The sequence below is a fragment of the Choloepus didactylus genome, chromosome 1 (genome assembly GCF_015220235.1).
Source record: "Choloepus didactylus isolate mChoDid1 chromosome 1, mChoDid1.pri, whole genome shotgun sequence".
Classification (NCBI taxonomy): Eukaryota; Metazoa; Chordata; class Mammalia; order Pilosa; family Megalonychidae; genus Choloepus; species Choloepus didactylus.
Window position 1 is genome coordinate 202,612,371 of NC_051307.1, and position 18,210 is coordinate 202,630,580.

The 18,210-nt window shown below is 44.3% G+C and overlaps 1 protein-coding gene across 1 annotated transcript; it reads right to left on the reverse strand.

The window, feature by feature from the left end:
* Position 1: 1 nt before the first annotated feature.
* Positions 2-15,330, reverse strand: IP6K1 (inositol hexakisphosphate kinase 1). Its single transcript, XM_037850868.1, is given in 9 exon segments — positions 2-3,030; positions 3,032-3,055; positions 3,057-3,305; positions 3,307-3,345; positions 3,880-4,055; positions 4,748-4,781; positions 4,784-4,931; positions 8,069-8,279; positions 15,108-15,330. Coding segments are annotated over 9 exon segments (1,326 nt in total). The 3' UTR covers positions 2-2,808.
* Positions 15,331-18,210: the final 2,880 nt, after the last annotated feature.

Here is an 18,210-nt window from a genome sequence, read left to right on the forward strand (position 1 = left end):
ATTTCAGTTTCTAGCGGCTTTATTTTGACGTACACGACCTCAGACACAAGCGGGGCGGGAAGCGCTAGGTGCACAAAAGGAGGTGAGCTCGATCCAAGACGAGCCTCTCCCCCCAAACACACAAGGTCCCGGGAAGACACAACTGCGAGGAGACGCAGCAGGTGCCACCTGTAGCATCGGGGCACAGGCCTCGAACGATGTGGACAGGCTTAGTCAGCTTCCAGGAAAGAGGAACAGAGAGCGAGTCCCTCAAGTTTAGGCCTTATATTCCCCGAGAAGCAATGAAACCAGGTTCTTCCCACGGTTTTTCCTAATTAAACCATTTTTAAAATTGGCACGAACAGAAACAAATTGTACAGTTTAAGTTAAAAGCAACCTGCTTCTAGGGAACGTGCACGTGGCCAAGTATGAGCAAGTGAGCAGCGGTTACGGATCTAGCCTGGGTTCCCTGGCCCCTTGGGGGGAATCTCCACGCCCATTGCTCAGGCCCCAAGGGAGAGGGGTGGGGGTCCCTGACAAGTTGCTAAACTGGTCCTCTTCCCCTTTAAGCACCGCCCTGCCCCCACCCTGGGACTGGTGTGGATTTGGCCCGGGGAAGCACTGTAGAGAGGGGTCACCTGAACGTCCCAACCCGTCATCCCGAGTTAAACTTGGTCCCAAGTTGGGGCTGGAAAGGCAGGTCCTGGCAGGGACAGGGCTCTCTGGCCTGGAGAAGGGAGAAAGGGCAGTAGCAGAGAGTGTGTACACACACATATGCCCACCACTAGCTAGCTAACAGGGCTATGTCTCTAAGTGTCAAAAGTGCTGGGGGGGGGGGGGGGGAGTCCTGTGCCAGGGACCAGCAACAAATCTCAGGCCCTTCTCTTTTTAGTGCCAGGAAAACAATGAATGTAAATGGGCAGAGCCTCCCTCACCATGAGGAGCAGCAGAACAGGGCAGCATCTGCTCCCAGAATCTACAACTCAGGAGTCCCAGTACATTGCCAGGCTGGAGAGGGTCAGTCAAGAGGGTCCCCAAATGGCCCCAGACTGTCTTGCCCTTTGCCCTCCCAGGAAATGACCATCTACAGTAACAAAGGACCACTATCCCCATGGCCAAAGCCACAGAACGGTACAGAAGAGAAGACGGTCATTACCGACCAGAAGGAGAACCTGCCCACTGTTGGCACCTGGGGTCAAAGGGCTGAGAGACACAGGAATCTACCAAGGGGTCCATTTAAGATGTGGGGCTGCATCAGTTACCAAGGAAATTAGCCCCTCAGGAACCAAGGCCTGGCAGGTAACTTACCTTTAATGCTAAACAGGAACATGCCAAAAGTGACAATGACAGTGATCCTAGGCCTGGAGGTGAGAGCATTAATGTCAGCAATGGCTAGGTGTGTGCAGGGGCACCTCCTGGCTGTGTGTGTGAGAGGCGGCAGGTTCTGTGTCATTAAGGGCTGGTAGCAAAAATGACTAAAACCATGAGAGGGGTCAACCCTTAGGCCTTCTTTGCACCATTGTCAGTGTTAGGGGCCATACACCAGGCCTGCAAAGGAGGTGCTAGGCCAGCAGGGAAATGGCTCTTAAATTCATTCTGCTACAGTTCTTTGTAAAAAGGCAAGCACCTGTACAGGGGCAAAAAGCTCACCTCAGAAAGGGACAAAGGAATTTTGCTGAGGAAAGCACAACAGAAAGCAGTATTTTCTAATGAGCAAGATTATACCCCAGGTGAAGGACCCCCTGAGTCAGAGGCTGGCAGATGAACAAATGGACATACTGACAGACCCCAGGTATGGTCAAAGTTCTCAGCCACTATCCCTATAAGCAGACAAGATGACAGTTCTCCCTCCAGGCCCTGGGCCTGTAGCTCCTCACAAATGAGCTGCTGCCTTGAGCTTGGCCTGGGAAATGTGAGGTGAGACCCTGAGCAGACCACAGCCTTTGAGCCCTGGGGAGGGGCAGCCCATCCAGAGGTAGCACAGTCACCCCAGCTGGAGGAGGAAGACTCCCCACCCACAGCACAAGAGCTGCAAACACTGTCTGAGCCAGAGCCACCAGAGGTGCTGAGGCCTGCTGGGACACCACTTTTCTCAGCAGACTGAGTTGGGTCCCCCTCAGAGGGGGCAGACAGGGATGGCCTCCCTAGGCAGAGATCTTGGTGAGAGGCTGGCTGGGCCCTGTGGGCAGAAGGAAGAGCCAGTTGAAGTGCCAGGGGGTAGCCAGGGAACCCAGGGGACCTGCCCTCTGCTGTCAGCTGGCCTCAGCCCAGCTTCAAGAATCTAGCCTCCATGCCAAGGTCACAACCAAGAAGCAAGGATCAAGCTGGGTGCTCTCAGCCCTGTGGTGCTCTGGGGACATCTGTTAAAGAGCTGGTTGACACCCACAGCACAAGACTGGAAAGCCCCCAAGAGATGGGCACCCAATCCCCTCGACCACTTGGGAAAAAGGGACAAGAGGCAGCCCAGGGCTTTGCTCCACAATCTGCAGGGCCCTGCAGCCACAGACCTAGGCAAGAGAAACCCCAGGTCCAAGGGCACCCTGTTCCTGCTGCCAAGCCCACCAGGGCACCTCTTCCTTCCTAAATCAGCCTGGACACAGCAGTCAGAGCCATAGAGCTAAGGAGCCTGGCTGAGAGGACATATGTGCTGCCCTCCCTCATTTTATATATATGGATTCCAGGCTACAGCTAAAAACATTTCTTTTAGTTTACACCAAAGAGAAATATAACCCTTTACAAGCAAAGTCTGTGTGTCCTCACGGCAAGTTCAGAGTGATGGTCCCTGCCTGCGGGTGGAGAGGAAGGGGCTCTGGGGGCCCAGAATTGGGCCTACTGGTTCTCGTCCCGCATCTGTTCCATGATGCTGATGAGGTTCTCTAGGCCAAACACGTAGCCCCGGTCCGGCCCATCGTGCACGGTGGGATCATCCCGGAAGCCCTTGAACGTGCTGTGTGCAAAGTCGATCATGCGGACATCCACCTTGGGTGGAGAGGAAGGGCCCACCTCGGGGCTGGTGCTGCTGGGACCAGTGCTGGGGCCACAGGGTGATGCCCACCTCAGGCAGCCCCATGTCCAGGGTGCTTGAGACGCAACTCAGACCGACGGTCCAGGTAGGGCTCAGCCCGGCACTCCTTGCCGTCATAAATGACAAGCAGGGAGCTGGAGTAGAAGCGGTAGGAGGCCTGCCGCTCCAGCACAGCTTTCAGGCCCCGCAGTTTGCTCAGGATGGGCTCAAAGAGGTCACACCGCAGGTCCAGACCGTTGTGCAGGTATTGATAGAGGGCATTGCGGAAGCCTTCGATAGAGAGCCCGCGGCCATAGTATTTGGTTTCTGCAGAGGTAATGCCCTGTGTCCAGCTGGTACACCTGAAAACCCAGGAGATAGACAAGGTGAGTGTCAGGGAATTCTGAGGACCTCACGGTTGCCTGGGCAAGCACTGCCAGAAAGCACTTCTGACCAACCTGACCTTTTCTGCTCACCCCTGAAATTGGAACAGGGCACCCTGAGTTTTACCTGACGTAAAGCCAACAGAGAGCCAAGGCAGGTCTATGGGTCCCCTGCCATCACCTCTGGAGCTCTCCTCCAAGCTGTCCTGGGGCCAGCTAGACTCAGTCTAGGAACATCTTGCTGACAAACAAGGATCCTAGCTGCCTCAATGTCAAGATGATGGCCTCTCTCAGTGAGTGCTCTCAGAGAGGTCCCACACCCAGAGCCCACAGCAAGGTCAACAGGCGAGGGCAGGCGGGATCAGGGAACACACTGTAAGGACTATTTAGTACAACAAGAGAGTTCTGGGACCAATGTGGGAAGAGGACACTTGGCATGGGTCCCAGGCAGGTACACCCAAAACCCAAAGCCTAGGAGTGGCAGCACCTAGGCTCTCCCCAGGGGCAACTCACCTGCATGCCACAGACCCTGACACCCAATGTAGCTGATGTGCTCTGCTCACACTTCCTCATCTGCCGGGCTGCCTTCTCAGCAGATGCATCATCACCGTGCTGCCGGGTGCCCATCTTCAGGTCCAGCACGCAGGGGAATTTGAAATGGTGCACTACGTTCTCAAGCAGGAGGAACTCTGAGCCACAGTCAAGGAGACTGACAACCACCCTCACTGTCAGCCCCAGCAAAAGGGTGCTCAGCACACTTACCCTCAGTTTCTCAGTAACTATTAGTTGTTCTGTTATTGTTGTTGTTATCATTTACTGCTTCAAAACACTCAACGATTATCGAGATTCCCACTCCATAATACTTTATATCTTTACAACATCTTCAAGCTATTTTTATACATAAATGCACATGCACACACAGAAATCAATGATTTTAGACTATGTGCTGATGAATATGGTAGTCAATGGCCACTTGTGGCTATTTAAATTTAAATTAATTAAAATTAAAGAAAAAATTCAGTTCCTCAGTCACAGTAGCCATCTTTCAACTGCTCAATACAGCTAATGGCTACCATACTGAAAAGCACCAATATAGAACCCTTCCATCATCACAGAAAGTTCTATGGGACGTTGATCCTAGACTGCTAAGTTTTGAGCTCAGCCTTACCAGACCAAAAGGCAGAAAAGACAACATGTTAATGAAAGTAAGAAAGAAAGGTCAGACCCAGAGGAAAGGAGCCTATGAGGAAGAGAGATGAGAACAAAAGAAAGGCTGCTGGACAGAGAAGGGCCTCAGCCATGGCCTGGAAAGAATCCCCACACGTTCCCGCAGCCCAGGAGGCTCCCAGGAGGCTCTGCGAGGCAGGCGCAGCAAGGATACTGTAGAGCTTTCGGTCCTTGGACTCCGAGGCGCATGCCGGCTCAGCTGCTGCTTATGGCAGCGCAGGCTCCAGGGGTTATGGCTGATCTTCTCAGAGCTCAGACCACTGTTGCCATCCAGCATCTGGAAAGGGACTTCCGAGTGGCAGTGTAGCTCCACCTTTGGACTCTTTGCCTCCAGGGAACTAAGAAGGAAGAATACACACACTGCTAAGGGGCTCAGACAAGACACCCACATTCTGGGGTCTCACCACACAGGGTGGGAGAGGCACGGATCAGGTATAACCTGCCACCCCACAGACCCTGTTGAGGCAGGAGCCAAAAAAGTGAGTAAATGGTGTAAGTAAGTTCTCCTCCTGTGTCTCTGAAAACTTTGAAAAATAATTCTTTGCACCAAATTACGTGATGAAGATGCACTTTCACACCAAAGGCAGAGTGTAATGCCACAGTGAGGAAGGGAAGTGTTTAACTGTCCTATCTTTGTCCATGACACCTACAATAGCTCCCTTTAATAAGATTTAAAGAAAACATATGCTAACATTATGCTTATGAATGTCTTAGCATCACACCTTGAAGATGGAAACATAAAAGGAAAAAAAATAAGCAGGACAAAGTCTACCCTTAGTCGGTCCCGGAGATGATTCTCACTTGCGGAAAGCATGAAGCCATTTGAGTGAGAGCATTTATAAAATACAGTTAAGTCAAGTCACAAGGGGGGTTTGGTGAGGAGACAACTTAAATGGAAAATACTGGAACTTTACATAACTTCCTTTTACTCCAACATAAAATCCTTGCTTGAAGTAACTTGGTAGTACTGCTGCTCACAATGCCAACCAAAGAAAACCACACAGCACCGAAAGGGCAGGGAGACTTGGAAATATTAGAGCAAGTTTGTGCTCAGAGCAGAAGTGGAACGTCGCAGCAATGTCAAACGCCACCCTCCTCTCCAGACCCCTAGCCTCTCCTCTAACTATGGAATGAGTCATATAGAGTCAAGCTAACCACCAAGGGTAATGTGTGCTGGAAATGCTCCCCTGCAGGGTACCAGGGCGGGCTGTGTGACACTGGTGAAAAGGCGCCAGAAGAAATCCCATTTCTCTTTAACCAGAAGTAGAGGAGACCACCACCACCTCTCAGCATAACAAAACTCTCATTTTCTTCTGGCAGAGTCATGACTGAAGCCATCTGTGGACACTGGTTTTGTGACCCCCTTTAGGAAGCAGCAAGGTTGACTTATTTGTCAAGTCAATGCCGACAAGTTCTCTACGCCTGGATGGGCCCCTGGAGCACTTGGCATCACTCTTGGTGCCGCAGCTCTGGAGAGGAAACAAGTTCCTGTGGCAGCTGAGAGACTCTGCTAACAGGCCTGACAAAAATCTGGTCACTGCAGGTAGAGCGTCACTTGCAGAGCCAAGACCACGAACCTGGATGCAGGCAGACCTTGATGTCATTCTATGTTCACTGACTTTTCACTAAATTATTTATGAAGCAACTTCTGTACCTTCAGAGGACAAAAGACCATTCTAAAGAGCTGTTGGGGGTGGGGCAGGGCTTCAGCTGCCAGCTGTGGCCTGGTGGTCCTGGGGAACATTCCCTGTCACCTGAATGACCAAGCTTAAGTCCCACAGTCACCAATCAAGAGGATGCACCTCAGGAATGGAGGGAGAACACTGGAAGATGTGCTTTTGCAGGCTAGATTTTTCCACAAGAATGTCTGACATCTGAGACCGTGCTTACTAAGAGAACATGGGAAGTCCTCTCCTTGCATCAGTGATGCACACCTGGCCAGAGAGAACCCAACTGAGGATAGGAAATGGTGCATCACACATATAGCCAGAGCCTCATAGGGGTCTGTGCTGCTCAACATGAGCATGCCCTGGTCCACCAGAGTGAGGCGAGCTGGGAGACCCGGGGCCTTTACAGAGGTTTTGGAGCCAGGGTGTGCAACAGCATATGTTTGCTGAATTATCTGATGTCAAAGATAAAAACTTTATGCTGCCACATCAAGAAACTTTCCAATTTCAACTTCTAAATCAAGCATGGAGTACCCTACTCATTGAAACTTACTTTTGAACAAAATTAAATATGACTGAAATTTAACTGCACCATTTTGATATCAATTTGTTTTAGGAAGTTTATATATTTTTTTAAAAATATAATCCTTCATTTTTAGTGAATTCACAAGGTTGTAAAACATCACCCAGTATCTAATTTTAAAACATTTTCATCACCCAAAAGAAACTGTGTACCCACTAGCACCATTCCCCCTTTTTTCCTGGCAACACTAATCTACTTTCTGTCTCTATGGATTTGTCTGTTCCTAACATTTTCTCTAAATGGAAGCAATAATATGTGGTCTTTTGTGTCTGGCTTCTTCCACTTAGCATGTCTTTATGGTTCATACATGTTGCAGCACGTATCAGAACTAATTTTTAATGGCTGCATGTTATTCCATCATCTGAATATACCACATTTTGTTTATCCATTCACTCAGAGATGGACATCCGGGTTGCTTCTACTTTCTGGCTATTGCGAATAATGCTGCCATGAGCTTCACGTACAACTTTTTTGAGTGGACAACATGTTCATTTTTCTTGGATATATACCTAGGAGTGGAACGGCTGGGTTTAATTTTTTGAGAAACTACCAAGTTGTTTTCCAAAGCAGCTGCACCATTTTACATTCCCACTAGCAATGCATAAAGGTTTCAATTTTCTCCACATCCTCACCAACACTTGCTATTGTCCATCATTTTAATTATAGCATCCCAGAATTTATATTAATTTTTGCATGAAATATCAAAACATAATTCTTTGTAAAGACTATTTTCTAATCTACAAGAAAAATCAATTGTCAGTGAAATAAACCTAATTTTATGTTCAGGGAAAGGGTTCATGGCTGATTCTTAGAGAGGACTGACACCCTGTTTTGTTAAGGGAGGCTGGTCTGGATGGCCTCTCGTGGAGCTTTGGCTCTGACATCCTGCAGGTCAACAAGCAGCTGGAGCCTCAACGTGGACCGATGTATTCTGAACTTGTCTTGCAAGACAAAACAGAAAGCTGGAGATTCTGTTGCCACCAGCACAGAGCGTCCTTGTTTCCAAAGGACCAAGAGCATTTCCCTCCCTCAACGAGCTAAAGCCATACTCAGAATGAAGCATCACTGGAATAATGTGACACACAAAGGGGAGGCCACACCTGTATTGGTGGCCCAAGAACACCAAACTGTCTTCTCCCAGCCTGAGCCCTGCTTCCCCACAATGTATCAGAACCCTAGAAGTGCCCTGAATGCTTGTGCTGCAGCCCTGCTGCCAGCCCCTTACCTCTCAGAGGTCTCAAGGGGCAGGCTGGCTTTCTCCTCCTTGTGGTCACTGCCACTGCCCGACCGGTGCAGGCTCCGGCGGGAGTGTTTGCGCCGAGGTTGCTCCCGCTCTGGTGTGTCATCCTGCTCCACGGTCTCACTTTCCACATAAGGGTAGGCCACCAGGTTGATGTAACCATCACTGTCCCCCTCAAAACAGACAGATACCACACCTGTTGAAAAAAAAAAAGGCAGCCAGTCAACAAATGTTGACACAGGCTGGGTCCACATAGCACACGCTGTCACATTCATTGTACCAAGGCAGACAGACATCACTTGCCCTGAACCAACTGCAGATCAATGTGGCAACAAGGACCAGTGGATGTCACCTCCCAGGAGATAAAACTGACCCTTTCTGAGTCTGCTCCTTACCTTTGATCTTGTATAAACCTATATTCATTTTCCACTTTTTTATCTAGCTCTTCTCACTTCAATTCCTGATTCCTCTACACTCAAAAAGAACTGTGTTCTCTAAGTGACATCTACACCTGACAAATTTAACCCTCTACTCATTCAGCTATCTTATGATGCTGCCATTTCTTGTTTGTGTCCTCTAGATCTGGTTTCCTTCTGTCTGACAGTGTCACCTCACAAGACAGCAACACTTTTCCCTCCAAGCCAGACCCAAAATACAGGATGTGCCCACAATGAGCACCAGCCTTTCCTAGCTTCACCACACAGAACTTCTGCCCCACCAAACCACTGCATCTCTAAAGTGGAAACACCTTTCTATTTTCCACACTGGGTTCATGGAAAACGCTTCCTGTGTCCATTTTTTTTTTTTTTTTTTTTAAGAGACTGCCATACAGTTCCTCTGAGATTATTACCAAAGGAGTTAAAAACAAACAATACCCAGAAACCTGGCTCAAAAAAGGAGAAAGCTAAAAAAAAAAAAAAAAAAAAGGCCAGGCTGGTCTTTGCCCCACTTCCACACCCTCGTTTGTCAGCTACATTTCTACTTTTACATTCTCGGTGTATGTAATTGGCTCTATAATCTGAAAACTACTGAAAAGCATTTATGAATATGTCAATACGCCAGACCAAGAGTAATCTTCTCTTTGGCCCATTTCCTTCTCTGGTTGGGCCCTGCCTCAATCTCTGGGCCCTTTTCAAAGAAAAATCCTTCTAATATTGGTAAATGGCTTTTCTTCTTACATTCCCAATCACGTTGCTTGTACTCAGGCCTCATTTTAGTCTGCTTCACACATGCACTCTGGCTTTCTCACACACACTGCTGCATCTTCTGCAGGTTACTACCTTTGTACCTTCCTTTGTCTTCACCACAGCCTCAACTTTAATCAAGCCTTGAATGCCCTCTGATCTACAATCCCCTTTGTCTCCTGGACTCTCCAGTCCCCCTCATGCTCTGAGCTAGACTAATGTCCTCCAAGCCTGCCACCCAGCTCCCACACTGCTGCAGCTGACCCAGAGAGAGAGCCATTCCTTCTAGGATCCTCTGGTTTTCCCCTTTCTTGTTTTACTTCCTTCTTTGGCTGGAATATATCTTCAAGTAACTTCCTAAGAAAAGGTATTTAGAAGATCAATTATCTGAATCCTTTGCATGACTTTCATTCTGTTCCAACATTTGATTGATAGTTTGGCAGCAGACAGAATCCTATGTTGTCTGAAAATAAAGACGGTTTTATTTCTTCCTTTCTAATCTCTATGCCTTTTATTTCTGGATGCCTAAATGTACTGGCCAGAATCTCTAGTATGATGTTGACTGGAAGTGGTAAGCGTTGGACATGCTTGTCTTTTCCTGACCTTAGAGGTAAAGCAATAATTTCATCGTTAAGTATGATTCCTGCTAGATGTAGGTTTTTCACAGATGCCCTTTTCTCAGGTTGAGGGTTTCCTTCTATTCCTAATTTGCAGAGGAGTCTGTATATGTGTGTGTGTTTATCAAAAATAGATGCTGGATTTTGTCAAATGCTTTCTGTGTCTATTAAGATGAACCTATGATTTTTCTTTTTAATCTGTAATGGTGAGTCACATGGATTGACTTTGAATGTTAAAACTAATCCTGCATTTTTCTGACAAACCCCACTTGATCATGGTGGGGTTATCCTTTTAATAGTCAGACTCAATATGCTAAAATTTTGTTCAATTTTTTTACATCTAGGTTCATGGGGGAAATTGTTTTCTTTTCTTGTAATTTCTTAGTTTGGCTTTGGTATCAGGGTAATGCTGGCCTCATAGAATGAGTTGGGAAGTGTTCCCCTCTCTTTGATTCTCTGAAAGAGTTTTGTAGAATTGGTAGTATTGCTTCCTTAAATATTTGGTAGTATTCACCAGTGAAGCCATTTGGGTCTAGAATTTTCTTTGTGGGAAGATTTTAAATTCCAATTTCAATTTGTCTAATAGATGAGGCTATTTGGATTGTTCACTTCTTCTTGAGTGAGCTTTGGTAAATTTGTGTCTTTCAAGAAATTTTCCTATTTCATCTAAGTATGTAGAATTTATTGGCAAAAAGTTGTTCATAATATCTTATTATCTTTTTAATAACAGTAAAATCTATGGTGATGATACCTCTGTTATTCCCAATACTGGTAACTTGTGTCTTTTCTTTTTTTTTCCATTTCACTCTAGCTAAAAGCTTGTCAATTTTATCGATCTTCTCAAAGAACCAGCTCTTGGTTTTATTGACTTAATTTTTGCCCATTTTTCTTTTTTCTATTGACTAGTTGTCTTTTTCTTATTGACTTCCAGAAGTTTTGTTGTTGTTTTTTAAATATATTCTAGAAACTATTCTTTTGTCAGTGTATGTTGTTGTAAATATCTTTCTCTCTTCATTTTCCTTAAAGGGCATATTTTGAGGGAAACATGTTTTAAACTTATGTTAAATGTATCTTTTTAACTTATGTCAAATGTATCACTGTCTCAGTTTACAATTAGACATTTCCTTTTTGTCTTGCTGTGCTGTCTAAAGCTATACTGGAAACCTGTAATTCTTCTGCAGTCACAAGCCCTTGGGTATTGCAACTTACCTCAGAGTATCACATCTGCTCAAGGAAGTAGGATTTGTTAACTAAATGAACCATGCAAGCTACCATTAATTAAAAAAAGAAAAATTTTTTTAATCCTGGCATTTTTTTTTTTTAACCTTTTCCCTCACACCCAGGTAGAATGCAGGTAGAAAATGAGTAACATTTAATTCATGTGATATAAGCCTAATTTTACTGGCTTTTGTTAAGACTCATTTAAATAGACAGGATACATTTGGGTGGAGGTTTTGCTATTGTTTTAAAAAACAGATCAGAAAAATAATGAATTCGGAGAAAAAAATATTATAAGGCTGCAAAATGAGAGAAAAGCCTGAACTGAACACACTACCTTCCCTAAATGACTAAATAAACAGTTCCAAATGCTTTATAAACGCAGCTTCAGCTGCTTCCCCTCCACACTCAACACATCCGTGGCCAAATCTTCTGTTATGAATATGTCAAAACCAAAAAAAGAACTACAGACCCTACTAGCTCATGGACTCCTTCTGATCCTAAGGGGGAAAAAATATCCCTTAAAAGGGAGGCTAGCCCTGGCTCCAGAGAAGTGTTCTCTAAATCATAAGCATGAGAATTGGATGAGATGTTAGAAACTTGGTTACTCTCAGGGAAGGACTCTCAAAGTCTCTGGCACTGGTTCTATTTTTCCCCTGGTACCTTCTCTTCCCAGACTGGGAAATGGATGCCTTTAATGGTCATAGCAAATCCCTAAGCTACCTAGTTTTCTTTCCTTAGGCTACATTTTCTCTAGGGGAAAATAATATACTTTCACAAGAGTAGGATTCAATAAAACTAAAAATCCCTTCTTTCTAAGTCAAATAAAGCCCAATGTATTTTTCTTTTAATGGAAAGAAAGTGAAGATATGTATTGGTCAAATGAATAAATTTCAGAACCTACAGCATAGTTTTGGTTTTGTTTTTTGACATCCATTGTTTTACTAAAAATTATTAAAACAAGTGCACATGAGAAGATACAGAAAAATATAAAAAAACAAATTATAAATATTAACTGTACAGAGATAACCATTAATATTTTCCTCTAAATATACCTAGTCTTTTTTCTATGCATACACAAATGGGTGTGTGCATATATATATTTACATATATATATTCATATTCCTACTACACTGTACACATGAAAAATCATTTTATCTGCTTTTTTTGTTTGGCTAACAATATGCTGTGAAAATTTTTCACTGTAGTTAAAAAGCCTCTAAACACAATTTTTTAACAAGCTTCTTAGTCCATCAGTAACTTTTTAAAAACTTTTTTTTGTGTTAACATATATACAACACAAAATTTCCCATTTTAACCATTAGTATGTGTACAATTATATTAATTACATTCACTACATTGTGCTACCAACACCATCATCCATTACTAAAACTTTTCTGTCATTCCAAACAGAAACTTGGTACCCATCAAGCAATAACTCCCCATTCCCACCTACCCCAGTCCATGGTAACTTATAATCCACTGTCTCTAGGTATTTTACAACATAGGGTTTAGTTTTACTTTTTATTTTTAAATAAATTTAAGTTTACAGAAAAATTACAAAAATAATACAGAGTGACCATAAACCCTTCACCCAGCTTCCTCTAATGTTAACATCTTACATAATCACAGCACAATTATCAAGATGAGGAAATTAACATTGATACAGTACTCTTAACTAATCTATACACTGTATTCATTCAGTTTTTCCACTAATGTCCTTTTTCTGGTCTAGAATCTCACACTGCATTTAGCTGTCGTGTCTCCTCAGTCTTCTTGATTCTGGGATAGTTGCCTCAGTCATTCTTGGTCTTTCAAACTTGATACTTTTGAAGAGTACTAGCCAGTTACATGGTCGAATGTTCCTCAGTCTGGAACATTTTGTCTGATGTTTCCTCATGATTGGATTGAGGGTGTGTATTCTGGGCAATGGAAGTTGACTCTATGTCTTCCTCGGTCCCAGTGGCCCAGCACTGGTGAGGTGAACTTGGATGTCTTGGTTAAGGTGGTGTCTGTCAGGTTTCTCCACTGTAGAACTATTATTTTTTTCCCTTTGTCATTAATATCTTATGGGGACACACTTTGAAACTCTAACTTTTCTGCTATGTAGCATACTTTAATTAGTTTTAGAATCCATCAGTGGTTCTTGCCTGCAACAATCATTACTGTGATGTTTGACTAATGAGGATTTCTGTTTCCATCAGATTCCATCTGTTTCCATCAGTTCTTCTAGATTTACTAACTACAATTCCACTGTACGGAAAGCATGTCCCTTCTCATGCACTTATTTATTTATTCAATTATTTATTTATGTCAGTATGGACTTATGAATATTTTATTGTACATATTCTCCTAGATTTGGCCACCGGGACTCCTTTAGGTGAGCTCTTGTGTATATTTGACATGCACCCCCATCATTTTTTACCACTTCTTTACATTCTGTCACCATGGGATGCTCCTGCTGATTTTGTATTTTTCCTGTTCCAGCCCTGGAATCAACTATAGTTCCTTTTGTGGAGGAATGGTATTCAGAAAAAACAAGGTCTTGGTGCTAGTTATGCTCATTACTACTGGGTGTCATTGCTTTTAGGCCCTTTCAGGAAACAGAAACTAGGAAATATATATATATGAATACTAATCCACACACATACACACATCTGTACACACCTATTTATTTCTTTAAGTACAGGTGTTTTTAAGAGACAATCAAGATAAGGAAATTTGCTAATAATATCCTGTCTCTTGGTAGTAGGCTTGAAAATGGATTTTTGTTTATTTTAATATAACCAGCTGTGGTCATCAAGTGTTGATACTTGCAGCATTAAATGTGAAGTACACGGCATCTTTATCCTTACTCAAATAAGCCCTTAGCTTCACCTCTTTCATTTATCAAGTATTTATTGAGCATCTAACTAGGTTCCAGGCACTGTGCTCATTAATATAAAAGATCTATTGTGAGAAACAGAGAATAAACAAATAGAGAAAAGAATTATAGACTATGGTAAGTAGTGCAAAAAAACTAAATAAGGTGCTGCAATAGAAAACAGTAAGGCTTCTGGGGCAGAACAGATAGCCAGGATGAAGGAGCCTCTACGGAAACCTGAAAGAACTGCAGGTCTTACAGAATGAAAGATCATTCCATAAGCAAAAACCTAGAGGTGGAAAGAAAAAGGGAAAAAAAAAAAAAAAAAAACCCCGCAAAACTAGGGGTGTCCCAAGAACTTGCTCACCTTTTTTGCCAATTAAGAAAAAAAAGTCTACACTGATATGGTTTGATTTTCCTTAAGTTTCTTTCTAAATTGAAGATCCCTTAAGATAAAAAATAGTGGCAACATGACTGAATTCATAAAGCTCTGAAAAAGCAAGAAAGTAGAACATAAATATGACTTACACACTGGAGGGCAATTATAAAAATGTATAAACATAGTGACAAAGAACAGATTTTAAAATAAAGTAACTTAATTCTGGTATAATATTCATGGGGTTCTTTTTTATAAAGAAATTCATATTTTAAAACAAATTATATTTCCTTCAAAGGTTAAGACCTCCAGGCCCCAGTTCTTCTCTAAATTTCTTACCGTCAATCCATTCCCCCAGCAAATACAGACACAGGCCCTGCAGAGCCACCTTGCCAGCCATCTCACCACTTTAACCTGGAACACATGCAATCCTTCCTCCACTGGGGCCAGAGAAGTGACACCCCCTTCTAGAAATCCCTTTAGCAAACAAGGGAAACCTCCTCGACTATAGCAGGCTCTTCTCCACCAACTTAATGCTGTGAATTCTTCTCAGGTTTACCTAGCAGTGAATTCGATTTTCAGGATCTGAAGAACCTTCTGATGCTTTCAGCCTCTAATTTTGCTTAACAAAGTGACTCAGCTGCTTTAAGACAACACAGACCTACAATAACATCACGTAGCCAATTAAACAAGGAAAACTGAGCCAAGGGTCTACAGGCCCAAGACTGTTGCTCTCACCCTCTCACCAAACTGGCCAGCAACTGACCTTTGTACTCAGGAGTGAACTCCTTCATTTCAGGAGGGAGGGACTCGTAGAAGCGCTGTTCCCGGGAGATGAGGGGCTTGCACACAGTGTGGTCGTCGTAGCGCATCATGCTGCTGTGTCCGCCCACCTGGTGGATAAAGGGCTCCAGGAGGACTCCGCGGTCTCCGGCCCGACTTGTATTCTTGCCATACTGCCCCACTTCCATGGTTTGACAAACACACATTGCGTTGGGGGCCAGTTGCACACTGAGGGCAAAGGATGCAGCGCATGGGCCACGAAAGGAGTGCTGGGGAAAAGGTCCTGGCAAGCTGAAAGCCAGTGAATGATCAGAGTCTGATCAGCGTATTCTTCTGTCCTACAGAACGGAAGAGAGGAAAGGAGGGAATCAAAACATCTGACAAGACAATCTCCCTGGAGTTCCCAGAATATCTGCTCCAAGAGTGAGAACAGTGGCTTCTTCATTCCTTGATCTGTGCATCCCTAGCACATACCACACTGCCTGGCTCATGAGAGGCAGTCAGTAAATTTTTGGTGCATGGTTGCAACTCTGGTCTCCTCAACCCATGGTTTTCTGCACAGAAGCCTACACTCTCTTCCTATCCTAGTTCTCAGACCCCTTCCAATTTCTCTAAAGGATTTGCTTTTAGAGCTGCAGTATGTTACAGCCCTCAGAAATCCAACTATTCACTTTTGACTTCCCATTCAAAGATGAAGAGTTCAGAAAAAAACAGAAGGCAACACAAATTCATTCTGTTCACACTTCTCATGATATCTAGTACCTGGTAATGGTCTCTCCCTGACTCAAAGAAAGGGTTTTCCTAAGAAATCAGGTCACACTTTTCTGCTGAAGGTGCCAAAGACCAGGCAGGGGAAGTTATTCCTTGCTTGGTTGTGGAATCAAAAAAATAAAAGGTTTTGCTTTTGCCAAAGGAATACAGCTTTCAGATTTCCTCTAGTTTAAATCTATGGCTATCACCTTAGGACCATGTCTAGGACCACAGAGCTTCCCTTTCTGACACTATAACCACCAATGGGAAAAGGAAAAGCTCTCTGTACTCAAACACCCTCCTTATAATGCCAGTTTTCTCTCAAGAAAGTTAAAATAGTTGACAACTTCCTTAATATTGAATGTACATTTAGAATTAGGAATGTAGTAGGCAAGACTACATCTGAAAGATCAAGAGCAAAAAAGAAAAACAAAAAATTTTAGAGTACGTAAATTGTTCTACCTGCAAGAAAATAAAACATTTTTTTCTGGACCGCATAATTATAGGTAAAATCAGCTATACAAGAACACCACAGCAAAAGTGCAAAATTTTCCTAATCCAAAGATGCCCAGGCAGCTATTTCTATTTCACTGCTATCATCAAAAATAAATTACTCTCCCCACTCCCCCAGAAGAGTCAGCACTGTATTAATGCATATGTAATTTTTTGCTTAGCTATCTACTTTCTACTCTTCCTTCAGGTCAAGGCAACAACCTGCCAGGCGTTTTCCCAGACCCTTTGCCCTCCAAGCCAAATTTCAACGTGGACTTCCATGGCTCCCAAGGCACCCTGTAACAAACTATCGCAGCAATTATGCCACTGTTACGTCATCTATTTACTTGTCTGTCACCAACACCAAAGCATGAGCAGCCAAAGGCAGCAAACTCTCTTAGCAACATTTAGGGGTAAGGCAGTTGCTGGCACGCAGTAAGAGCTCAAAAAAAAAAAAAAGTTTATTGGAATGAATGAAATCTTTCCAGGCAGAGGGACCACAACGATTAAAAGCACAAGACGAAAATATGAAATCTCAAGAGGGAGCACTCAGAGCACAAAGTAGGGAAGCAACTGCGGAGGGCCTTTTCTCAGGGGGAGGGGGGCAGTCCCAGAGGACAGACAGGTCAGGGCCTTGGGAGATACCCACTGTGGCAGTGGACTCCAGTTAGTGCCATCAATTGACTCCTGCCCTCACTCAAAAGGCCTTTCTACAGCAGGACCTCTGGCTCTGCTTCTCCCTAGGATAGCCTTTGACTGCAGGTGGGATACCAGGACAGAGCTAAAATTTCTAGCCTGGCTCACAGGGTGGCAGGGAAAGGAGAGGGGTTGACAGTGCCACATTTCCTAGAAGAGTCAGTTGGGGGGTAAAGGAAATGGTGGGTCCCTGGTCTCAGAGAGATCTGTGGCAACCTCTGCAGCTTCCACAAAATTAAGGGGGTAGAAGTCTAAACTCCAGGTTAACAGGAGGTTCATCACCAAGGCAGTCACACTGACTCCTCTTGCTTCCTCAGACACATTTTAATTCCCAGGCTGAATCCTCTACAGTGAGTAGCAGACTGGGGGGCAGGACAGGGTGTTACAGCAGAAAGAACCCTAACCCAGGAGGCCAAGTCCTAAACATCCCCTCTGCTCTGAGATCTCATACGTGGCCTCGGCATGTATCAGGGGTTTCATTCATTTATTCAGGTGTACATTCATTTAAGCACACCTTCTGTGGTGTGCCCTGGGGACACAGAGGTGAGTCCTATTCAAGTCATTCTACTCAGGTCCTGTCCTCAAGGCTCTCATACAGAGTTCATACCTGTGAACAAACTTACACAACACACTCAAGCAGTAAGTGCAGTAGTGAAGATAAGAAAACACATTATGGGGACAGAGTATAGAAATGGTCAACTATACCTAGGGAGGTCAAGGCATTTCTGACAGTGTGTGACTGGCCAGAGACCTTATGGCTACTGAAGGGCCAGGATATGGAACCACAGGCACCAAACCCAGGGTGTGGAATTGTGTCCAGTGTGTGACTGGGAGTCCCTGGGAAAGTTCACAGAACAGGGGAATGGCATGACCAGATATTTACTTCAGAAAGGTCAGTTGGCAGCAGCACAGAAAATGGCCACAGGTACCACGTGAGGTGGTTGGCCATACCAGAGACAGAGGAATGGGTAACGAGGCTATGTCATCATTTGGGCAAGAGGTTACAGGAATCTGAACAGAAGTGCCTCCTTGTTTCCAGAAAAACACAGTGGATGAAGACGACCAAGTTTAGGTTACCTCAAGAACAAAGTCTGGAAGAAGGTTTAACATTTCAAGGGTCAAGGATTACCAGTTCTATAACAGAACTA